General features: G+C 33.7%; 1 protein-coding gene across 1 annotated transcript in view; it reads right to left on the reverse strand.

The window, feature by feature from the left end:
• LOC136988726 (uncharacterized) overlaps positions 1-12,507 on the reverse strand; it is a 48,874-nt gene that overhangs the window by 11,406 nt on the left and 24,961 nt on the right. The window contains exon 7 of the mRNA XM_067286682.1: positions 9,072-9,155. Within this exon, the coding sequence (XP_067142783.1) occupies positions 9,072-9,155 (84 nt within the window). The remainder of the gene's footprint in view (positions 1-9,071; positions 9,156-12,507) is intronic.

Consider the following 12,507-nt stretch of genomic DNA (forward strand, 5'->3'; position numbering starts at 1 on the left):
AGACACAAAATACATGCCACTGAAGCACATGATACAGAGTGCTAATTGTCACAGCTTTAAAGAAAAAAGACCCTGAATAGGCTTCAAAGGAATAATTTAGAAGTGTTATCACATATCTGTGACCACACAGTATGCCAGGATGTTGACAGCATGTGCAATATCAGCAACTGAATCAATTTGAACAAGGCCAGTTCATTGGCTTGGCAAATAACCACACACATGGGCAAGGAGTTAGCACTGTGACAATGTATTGCAGTATGGGAAGACAGGATGCATGTTAAGTAGGCAAGGTTAAGGCTCAATACATCACACTACAAAATAGGATTGTAAATGACAAAAGAGGAAGATGATTTTGTATCTTCAATATACACAGTTGAACCTGTTTATCTCAAATAATTTTCTCCCTATAAAACCTCTATATCTCAAATTATGGATTGAAGTGTCAATTACAAATTCAAAGCTCAGCAACTATATTTTGATAGCATAAACTGGTGTTTTTCAACCTTTTTCATTGAGTGGCACCCCTGATTGAAAAATAAAAAATCGTGGCACCCTTGACTGGTGGTGCGGCAGATCTAGAATCTGAAAAAGGGGGCTTATAATGGGGGCAGATGAATCTTTTGAGAAAACAAATATTATGTGCAATGCTGGGATGGGGTCCGGGGAGGGGACTTCCTCCCCAGGAAGAAAATTTTTAAAAATTGACAGTTTTAAGTAGCATTTTAATGCAAAAATAGTGTTTCTATGTACTCAAAATCAAAATATAAGTCCATTGAATTTTGTCAAAATACTGACAATGAGTTATCTTGAACTACATTTAAGTAAATTTCCAAGAAAATGCCTAAAAGTCTTAAACTTTGCGACACCCTAATCGTGGCACCCCGGTTGAAAAACACTGGCATAAACTGTAGTTCAGAAATATCCCTTCTAATATAGTACATAGTTGCAATTAATGCTGGTTTTCTCTTATTGACTATGAGTTTGACTTGCATCTTATTAGTCAAAGAAAGTGAGACATTACAACTATTTCTGTTAAGGTATGTCAAAAATCTTTTATTAATACTTAATACAGGTTTGTACTGTACTTGCTATTGTATTAATAGAATACTATGCCTGCAATCAAACCTATTACTGCTTACTATGTAGTAACCTCTATATTCTATATCTCAAATTTTTTTTCCATTCCTGTGAGTTCAAGATATAGGTTCAATCATATATATATTTATAGTATTTATTTTATTGAAATAAACATTGCTTGCCATGTATTTGTAGCAAGTAACCTACTGGAACAGATAGAAAGCATTTATTTCAATATTTAAGGAAAATATTAGAAGAAAATAAGTAATAAAGAAGATGAGATTGATTGAATCTAAGATCACCAGATTGTTCATGTGAATGAAGTTTTATCATCATCATTGTTAATGTAAAACATATATAAAATAAAGATTTTTCCTTCACTTAATTTATTAAAATGTAGTAAATTAGAAAAATGATTAAATTTTAAAAGACGTTCTTTTAAATAAGCAATTATTCAATCATTACTTTTAATTAATTAATTATCATTCTTATAATAGATTAACTCAATAGTTATATGACCAGAGAATACAGATTATTCTATGTCAGTCTTCATTCTTTATAACTTAATAGGTTTAGAATATGTTTACGTTGGTATACCTCTAAATATTATACAGCGGACACTCGATATAATGCGCATGTCGAGCAGGAAACAACACCCACGGTATAAGGTGAACCACGTTATACCAAGCAGCGTGGTGGCGACACAATACATTTACTCAAAATGATTTGAGCTATATACTGAAACATCCCATCAACTACATACATATTATGTATTTTAATTAAAAAAAACCAATTTATTAAGTGTTTCATTAAAATTCACATAACATAGTTATACATCTTAATAAGTACATACTGTATATGTATTATTTTATTTACATACATAAGGTACACTTGAAAATACAGTACTGTATGTAAAAACAAACACCATCTATAACTTGACTAAAATCTATGTATTTGACATCACTTAAATTACAAAACATCACTTAAAAACGTGAGTAATTGTTTGTTTGTTTGCTTTTTGATAACTTCTGTATCATTTCCCTTTTGAAAGATGCTAATTGCAACAATCTGACACTGTTAATATTTTCTTGTGATTCAGCCCATTTTATAACAGTTTCCATGGCTGTTATTGCTTCTTTGGTTGTTGGCGGTATATCAGCTATCCCACTGGCACTTTCTTCATCATCTTCTGTTTCTTCTTGACAATCTTCATCACCTCAAATGGATTCGATGATCATTTCATCAGTCATATTCTGACAAATATCTTCTGTAGCATCCACATCTAACCAATCAGTCAAAGAATCGTTAGTTATTTCTGGCTCATTCAATATTTCACGGATACTAGAAATTTCAGCCTCAGTGAAGGTATTATCTGAAGCTGAATCTGAATGTGTTGTGGTTTGGTCAAGATCAACTTGATTATTAGATTCATTTCATTTTTTCCAACAGTTTCTAATTGTCTCTGATGTGATTGCCTGCCAGGCAAGTCCAATACTGTAGGACACGTCTTTGAAATCCATTTTTTTAAAAAATATGTTGACATCAATGTCTGATGCTAATAATGACTTCATCATTTCTCTTTGGTAATTTGTTTTGAAAGCACTAATAATGCCTTGATCTAAGGGTTGTATAGGAGCAGTAGTATTTTTTGGAAGATACATTACTTTTATTTTGCCATCATCAGACACAAGGTTATCAGCTGGCAAATGAGCTGGGCAATTACCTAAGAGAAGCAAAGCTTTTGGATCTAGACTCAATCCTCTCAGAAATTTTCACACAGAGGGAACAAAAGAATTGTGATATGGTTGTTTGTGGAGAGAGGCTTGTAAACCTGAGAATGCACGTTACAAGTATGAACACAGAGATTGATACACAATTAAAAGTTCTTTTATTCCTCCTCCGGAACACAGTTCTTTAATTTTCTAATTACAAATGATCCCAACTGGAATAACTTCACTGAGGAAGGGGGGGTCGCCACATACAAAGAATCACACCCCCACTCGTAACACAAACTTTTTACACCCGACTTAAAACTAAACTTATATCTACCTTAAAAACTAAAAAGGAAAGGGGAAACAGATAGATTTAGGAAAGACGGAAAGTAGATAGAAACAGATGGAAGGTACCCGGGTCTACGATGATCGGTGTTTTCGCTGGAGTGTATTTCCGCAATAGCAGTCGTTTTTCTCTCTTTTTCCTTCGGCTGTCTGCCCTCGACGTCTTACGATTCCCTCGGTTTTGTGTCTATTTTCCCTTGGCCTCGACGGTCCTGTAGCCTCCTTTCAACTTTTCCCGTTCCTGGTCGATCACTGGCTCACACTTTCGTCCTTCTCGAGGTCCAGTAGAAAAGTGTCCCTTGTTCACCACTTAGCCTTCAGGGCGTCCTCGCCTTCTTTTGTTCTTACTTAGGAGGGGTAATCCTGCCCTCCAGCAATAACAGTCAGGTTGTTTAGACAAAGGAGAAAGGAACGGAAATAAGAGAATAGAATGAAGGAAGAAGGAAGATAGAAAATATATATATATATATATATATGTATTTACAACTTATGAATTAAACAAAAATATACAAGAAAACAATATGGCTGATGGCCACAGTGAAACCAGTCATGAAATATGTTAGAAGTCATCCAAGTGTTTATGCTGTTTTTATAAACAACTGGCAGATATTTTATATTGATTGACTTGAAACATCATGGGTTTTGACTTTTACCTATAATGAGTGGCGTCAACTTGTGATTACCAGCTTTATTTACACAAAATAAAGCTGTTATCCTTTCCTTGCTTAGTTTTAATCCTGCCCTTTGTGGGTTACTTTTTAGATCTAAGGTTTTACTTGGCAACATTCTGTAATATAATGCAGTCTCATCACAGTTATAAACTTGTGCATCAGTATACCTTTCTTTCTTAATGGAAATTGTGAACTGCTTGGAAAATTCTGCAGTGCCTTCAATATCACTAGACTTTGCTTTGCCAGAAATGGAAATTGGAAGATGCCATGTCGTTTTTGCCAGCACCACAACCAACTGTCAGAAGCCTTAAAATCTCCTTCTGCTTTTAAGCTTACATGGAATTTTTCAGTCTGCAACTTTAAAGCAGTTCCAGATACAGGAATATCGTCACTACTCTTTTGCACAAACTATGCATGGAGGCAATCGTCAACATTTTGATTTTTTCCAAGTCTTGTCTTTTTTCGAGTAAGCCCAACATCTTGGTCAAGCTTGTCAATAAATGATTTCAGTTTTCTCTCCTCTGCCATCCAACCCCTTACAGTTCCTTCAGGTATGCCGTATTCTATTCTTATGTTTTCTTTCGAAACTCCACTCTTTACTTTAGCAATAATGTCAAGCTTTTCTTTTACTCATCATGCATACAATAATTAAACACTATTCAAAATACATGCAGGAACTCAATACATGCACAATTACTCAATATGCAGTAACAATAAAATGTGCTACTCACAAATGCCGCACGGACCTGTATAAACACGTTTGAGCTTATCGCATTGTGAACATCGTCCACGCTATAACCGAGTGCGTGATATAGCGAGCAGCACTATAACGAAGGTCTATTGTAGTTATACATCATTTGAACTTAAAATTAAAAAATTACTTTTTAACTATTCTTCAGGAGTTCTTACTTAAGTGCTTAGAACTAAATTTGATCATTAATGTCATTTAAAGATGACTTAATTTATGTGGCAAATAATGGAGAAACAAATTTATATTTATAACATAATTATCAATCATTAATTGAAAGTATGAGTAATGAGTATTAATCAAAAATAAAAACACTGATTTTCTGAAAGGAAAGAAGTTATAAATAAAACTGGAAAAATTTTCTACAGTTTGCATAAACTATTAAATTCCTTGATCAGAATCAAAACTGCATCATCAAGATAACAAAAGTAATCATTTTCATTGTTTAATTAACATTAATTGGCCATTTGTTCTTGCATGTGAATGAAAAAACAATTAAAATGGAAACTATAAATCCTACTTTCAAAATGCAAATAACTTTCATAACTTTTTTCCTTTGAGAAGATCGGTGTTTTTATTTTTGATCAATACTCATCAACTCATGCATTTTCAATTGATGTAAATTATGCCATGATTAAGAATTTGTTGCTCTGCTACTTGTGATGTTAGTTACAGAGAAGTAAAAGTACATTTTATATCTGTTTGTAATAGAATTCTATAAGAACTAAATAAGATGTGTCTAGAAATAAAAATAAATTAAGTACAACTGAAGAATTAGTGTATAACAATTTATATTTTAATGACGAAGGAACTTACAATAATCAAGCATGTTTAATATATAAATATCTTATAGATAGGCATTTGGTATCTAATAAGCCCACTCTATAGTTTCATCATCATTCTCTTCTAATTTTACCCTTAAATATTAATAAAAATAATGTTATCTATCTATTCCAGTAGTTCTGTTATATATGGTAAGCAATGCCTATTTCAATAAAATAAATGCTATAAGATACGATTTATTGACAAAAACTATAACAGCATGTGCATTTTCTATGATTAATGATGTAAATGAATCTAAAATGGCTCATGAACCTACTCAGTGTATCTAGGTGAAAGGAAATACATGTTAATGCTTCCACTAAACTTATTGTATTTTATAAAAACTTTTTATTTATTTTTTTCTTCTGGAAATTAATTTTTCAATATCTGTTTAATAGAGTCATTGATGATTTTGAAAAAAAAGATTGTTGCATTGAATTACATTATAAAAATAATTATATTATTTAAATATATATATTAGCTGGAAAGAGGAGACAATAGATGAAAAAAATAACCAAACTAGTCTCTAAAAACTCGAAATAAATATGCTTTCTGTCAAGTGACATATAGATCTCAATTTAGTAACTGTAGTTGTCTGTAAATAACTGTTAAATGAAATACAAATATATTTAGAAAATCGGTGTCAATATGCTCTATCCATTAATTTCTTCATATATTTTATAAATACAGTATATACATATATGCATAGAATGATTCTCTTAAAATAAATAACACAGGCCACTGACAAAAGCATACCTATTGTCACTTTGTTCTTAACTGAGATACTTTTTAATTGGTATGCAATTTGAAAAGATTGTAGAACTATAAATTCCTACTGTCATCCATCTGCCTGTCTGGTCTTCCTTAATCTCAAGAATGATGTTAGAAAGATGAAAGTTAAGATCAGATATGGAAAGCTTAGGGCAGAAGGCCCTGATTAACTACATACGAACATCTGCTTTGGGCCAGAAGTCATGTTATTTCAATTCAAAAACTTTTCTCTGAATGGAGTTAGATAACAAGCATGACTTCATTGTTAAAAGGAAAAGTATGGTGTACAGGGGCAAGACATTACTAAACTTGAGTGCACTGTGATGAAAAATTGCAGCCCAACAATGTGGTGATGTCACAATAAATAATTGCTCATATTTGTTAGTCGTAATCATATTGTATAGTCGTAATTATATTTTATATTTGTTAAATGTAAATAAACGCCGGCCATGTTACGTATTTAATTTTTTACTTTAAAATGTAATAATTTAACTGTGGCAATAGCACTAGAGGACGCTTTTTACCTGTTTTACATTCTTTTACGGAGATTGAAGCCTCTAAGGAAAGGTCGCCTCCAGGAGTTTGTGAAATTTAAAAGGATTGCTGATGGTGCGAACGGCGGATTAAAGACAAGACAAAGTCTTCAACTTTGTATAGTCGTAATTATATTTTATATTTGTTAAATGTAAATAAACGCCGGCCATGTTACGTATTTAATTTTTTACTTTAAAATTGTCAAATAAAGTTTTTGAATTTTAAATGGACAAAAATGGCAGCAACATACATTATTAATTTTTCAAACAATATCAAGGAGAAATTCTTATAATATACTTTTTATTTCATCTTGCAAAAATAACATATATTTTATTATTAATTTTTTGTTTAACCAAATATATATTACAAGTAACTCTAGGTATTTGCAAGAGTTAGGTAGGTTCCTTGGAAATTTCATAAAATGCCAAATAGGAAGGCCTGTGGGAAAATAGAGGTAGTTTCTTGCAGGTTTGAGCCAGTGTGGCTGAGCTAAAACATGTTGGGAATACTTAAACTTCTGCAGATGATTCAATAAGCAAGTAATTACAACTAATGTTTATTTTATTCATATGTTTAATTACATTAAAAAAAATTAGTCTTAAAATGTAATACTAATTTTTTGGAGGATTTACATCAGTTTGGAAAAACTGAGTTAATGTTGCTTGATGAATTTTTTAATTCATGTCCTTCAAAATTTCAACACAAGAGCCTAGCTGCTTCCGTTGCAGCCCAACAATGTGGTGATTTGCCCAAGACTTGCTTAAACTTCAGACTGTGCTCAGGAATATGGTCTGATTGTTGAAAGTCCTTGAATAAGCTATCAATAATGCTGTACATTTCTGAAGCTTGTAAGCTGTCACTGGCAGCTTTACATTTTTTCCTGTTTGACATCTTCCTCTTTACTGTTGTGCAAATTTTCCATAACTATTATTTCCAGTTTCTCATTTGTGGGTTCTGAAACTGTCTGGTATAGTATGAGATGCATTCAAGTTGTAAGGTCTCCTATTTTTTTTTCTAGGGGAAGGGAACAGGTAAGCAACATGCAATTTTTTTTAAAAGAAGCGGACACTGTTTCTGTGCACCATACGGTGCACAGAACTCTAGCAGCAGTAGTTTGAGTGAGAGGTGTTTTTAATACTTAAAATGGTGATGTTTTCATTACAAGAACAATGCATAATCATTTGTTGTTTGCCCTTGCATGGAGTGACACCCACTGAAATTCATTGCCAGTTGAGTGGCATATGCAGTCATGGTGTCACAGATGTGAAAAATTGCATTCATGGGTGCGACGGTTCAAAGAAGGGCAAACATTGTGTGACAATGAACTGAAACATCCATGCCCATGCACCAGCCAATCTGACAACATGATTGTACATGTGGAGCAAGTTGCTTCACATGCACAATCATGTTGTCATCATGAATTGCTTCCAGCATTGCAAGAAAAATGGCCAGAAAAGGCTGCATGTGTGCTCTTCCATCAAGACAATGCTCCAGCTCATCGGGAGATATTAACAGAGGAGTTTCTTCATGAAAACAACTTTGAAATGGTTTCTCATGCTCCCTACTCACCCAACCTTGCTCCTAGCAATTTTTGGCTTTTTCGACGATGAAGGATACTCTCCACGGTTGCACATTTTCCAGTTGTACCACTCTAGCATCAGCAATTTTCCAGTGGTCAAAGCAGACCCCTAAAGAAGCATTCACAGTGGCCATGATGTTATGGCATCAACATTGTGAAAAATATGTATGTCTGCAGGGAGATTATGTTGCAAAATTTCAATTTGTTTGTGTAAGTATTTTGTCAGAAAAAAATGGGCAACCTTAGAACTTGAATGCACCTTGTATGTTCTCAACCTCTGTTTACATTCAAACCCCTCACTGACTATCTACTTTATCATCTTTTATATTATTATTATTACTGTATGGAACTAAGTAAACTATTTATATAATTGTGACATAAACTTTGCCATGTACAATTTGGCAAAAGGCATTATTGCTGTAATGCAATGACTTGTTTGGTAGTACAGTAGTTACTGTACTTTGTTTGGTTATGTCAAAAAATGTAAAAACTGAAGGTAACAAAGTACTGTACTGCAATGGAAATATTATAAAAGCAATTTGCAAACAGTCATGTGGTTGGTTCAATTGCAGATAAGCAAAGGTGCAAATACCAAACATGCAAATACTAAGAGTTATCTGTACATAAAAATATAAATTTATGGCTAAAGTATTAGTTATAGTTAAGCTGATGTTCTTATGACATTTAATTAGTGAATATTAATCACTTAATAAGCTTTTCATAAAAAACTGCATAATGCTTTTCTAAGGAAATTTTTAGTAAACTTTAAAGTAAATATTTAGAACAATTGTTCTAAATACTAGAATACTTACAGTTTTGGCAGCTTTTTCAAAATATTTAAATGCTTTACTTCTTTTATCACATTGAAAATAATGAATTCCCAGGAAGACTTGTGCCTAATAAAAAAAGTAATAAAATTAAAAGTAAACTTTTAAAAAGTAATGAAATATTTCATTACTTTCAAATATTCTTTTACATTTAATCTGACTGTAATAAGAAAAGCAATTAAAATCAATTAAATTATGAAAATATACATTTAAATTATTTTAAAGTTTTTAGACCTATTTTCAATCCATTTGCAAAAATCAAAAATTTAACCTTTAATGCTGAAAAATTTAACCTTTAACGATTAACATTTAAAACCTTCAGAATTGAGATTCCAATAGAATTAAAGTTCAACTCAAAGAAAATTATATCTACTGTACATAAAATAATATCAACACATAAATTACTACTACTGAAACAAAAAACAGGCCTTTATTTTCCAAAATGACAAGATCAAAGACAATATGATTCAGTTATATTATCAAAATGTTTGCTGTCTATTAGCACTCTGATCACGCACAATGCACCATGGCTAGTTTAAAGGTTTGGAGAGGTGTGAGGGGCTAGCCGGGCTATAGAATGCAGTTGTGACTCTTGTATCGCTTAATTGGCAGCGCAGTCGGTAGGACTGGCCCACGGAGTCGTAGGATGGCTTCCTAAGAACTTAAATTGAAGAGCAGAAATTCGTAAGATTCCCTGAAAGTTTGTTTTTCCTGACACCAGCCTAGTTATAGCGTTAGGCATGCTCGTAACCTTGTGAGAAGAATTTCGAGTGGGAGGGTCGCGAGTAAGTGGAGTGGACATAGGCTCTTGGATGTGAGACAAAGATGAGACCATATTTTGAACAATAACAAAATTTAATAAAACAAGTGGAATAAAAATACAATATATCGAGAGATCTAAATATATTTCTAAGCTAATCTATGTGCGTGAAAGAGAGATTACATAAATCTAAATACAGGTACTCCTCACTTTACGACCTATCTGCTTAACGACCACTCGCACTTAAGACCAATCGAGTTTCGACTTGCAATTCAGGAAATCCCCTTTCTCAGCATGGGTGTTGATCAGTGGTGATTGGTGACATGTGAACTGATCATACTATAGGCTTACTATACACTTTTTAGTCAGTTTGATGTAATTCAAACAATTGTGGGCTTTGCCAATGTGCTTAATTTAGATGTTGATGTGGAAGACATTGTTGAATTAGCGGATTATGCCGATAGAGAGCTAACAAATGAGGATTTAATAGAGTTAGAAGCGATGCAGCATTTAGAAGAGGAAAAAGAGGAAAGAACTGAAGAAGTGAAAAAGAAATTCATGGTACATGGGTTAGCAAGTGTGTTCTCCAAAATTAATGCACCTATGTTGGAACTTGAGGCTACGGATCCAAATACTGAACTTTTTAGTAAAGTTGAACATGGTTTGAATGAACTTTTGAAGTGCTATAGAGAAATTTATCAAGAAAAAAAAATTACAAAGCAAACCACACGAGTTTCTTTTCGACTGTTACATCCAGCACCTCCGCCCTTGAAGGTATAACTTTTCATCGTCATCATCTCCCTTGCCTGGACCCTCTATAGCTCCAGATAACCAAATAAACAAATGATAATATGTACTGTACATATGCATGTCTTTTTATGAATAAATTTAAAGTTTGTGCATAATTTGTATAATTTTACAATGATCCTATATTCCCGGCACAAGCTCCTCACTTATCGACCAAGACACTTAACGACATGGTCGTCGGAATGGAACTCAGTCGTAAAGTGAGGAGTACCTGTATTATACTACCTTCCCTGTATGAGGCTTATTCTTATCTTCAGTTGACATACATTCTTCACATTGGGAGAAGATCAGGAGGAGAATGTGGAATGAGTGAAACAAACTTCTATGCACACATTATACTAAATTTGGCAGGAAGACTTTCCTAAGGCAGTATACATGGGGAGACCCAAAAAAAAACCAGATTTTTTGTATCAAAACTTTATTAACTTTTTTACAAAATTCCTTCAGTCACCTTCAAAGTACTCTCCATTAGATGCAATGTACTTCTCAAGTCTTTTTCCCCACAGTTTGAAGCATCTCTGGAACTCTTCAACCTTGATATCATCCAGTGCCCTTAGGAAAGCTGTTTTTACTGCCTCCACATCATCAAAACGCTTCCCTGTTAGATTTTTCTTCATTCTCGGAAACAGAAAAAAGTCACACGGGGCTAGGTCTAGTGAATATGGAAGGTGGGGAACGACAGACGCCATCCCCAAGAGGCCAAATAGTGGGTCAGTTGTAAGGCCGTGTGTGGGGGGCATTATCGTGATGAAGGAACCAGTCACCTGATCGCCAAAGTTCTGGGCATTTCCTTTGCACATCCTCTCGCAGACATCTTAAAACTTCCAAATAAAAGTGCTGGTTAACAGCCTGACCAGGGGGAAGAAATTCCCGATGCACAATTACACAAACATCAAAAAAGACAATGATCATTGTCTTCACATTCAACTTCACTTGTCTTGCTTTTTAAAGCGCTCAAACCACTCGAAAACTTGTGTGCAGCTCATAGCATCCTCTGTAAAAGCCTGTTGCAATATTTGGTAAGTTTCCATTTCCAGTTTTTCAAGAAGAAAACAAAATTTCAAACACACTCTTTGTTCTTTTAAATTTGCCATAACGACTTCGCAGGCAGAACAAAATAACAGTAAGAGAAACAACACTACACTCAAACATAAACCTACAAACTGACGCCATCTGCACAGCCGTTTCGTGAAGGTCTCTACTAACCCCATCTAGCAGGAGAACTCTCTAGTATGTCTACAAATGACAGCACGCTCTCAGTTTGGTTTTTTTTGGGTCCCACCTCGTATGGCAGGTTGAACATTTCATCAACTGCTTGAGTTTATGTGGCAGATTCAGATTCTGTTGAACTGCCAACGAACTGCCCAAAATGGCGGAAAAATTCCTTTTTTATTGGGATCTCTGCCCAATAGCATCTAAGGAATGCACGGGATATGTAATGAGTGCAGAGTGGGTAAACTAACACATTGTCATAAGACAGAGATAAGCCGACTTGAAAAAGGAAGTTCAACTTTCCTTTCCTCCAAATATGTCAAAAGTTAATCCTTTCAGGTGAATAATAGTCAAAGAAATAAAATATTTTATAACAATTAACCTATAAATTCCCGATTCTCACAGAGGTTATACTAGTGTGAAATGACACAGTGCAGATATGAGACTTCATTACACAGTGTTTATTATACTTAAGATTTTAATGTAGACATAATATTTATTATCACAAAAAAATCAAGCACAAGTCAGAGGAATATAGGTCTGATCTCCATGCTTATCTTCTATCTCAAGAAGTCATTTTGATAGAAATTTAAAGAGGTCCTTAATCAGTGTTTATTGAAATTGGTAGTAGCCCACTTAATG

The sequence above is a fragment of the Centruroides vittatus genome, unplaced genomic scaffold, assembly GCF_030686945.1.
Source record: "Centruroides vittatus isolate TY-2023 unplaced genomic scaffold, ASM3068694v2 scaffold_386, whole genome shotgun sequence".
Taxonomy (NCBI): domain Eukaryota; kingdom Metazoa; phylum Arthropoda; class Arachnida; order Scorpiones; family Buthidae; genus Centruroides; species Centruroides vittatus.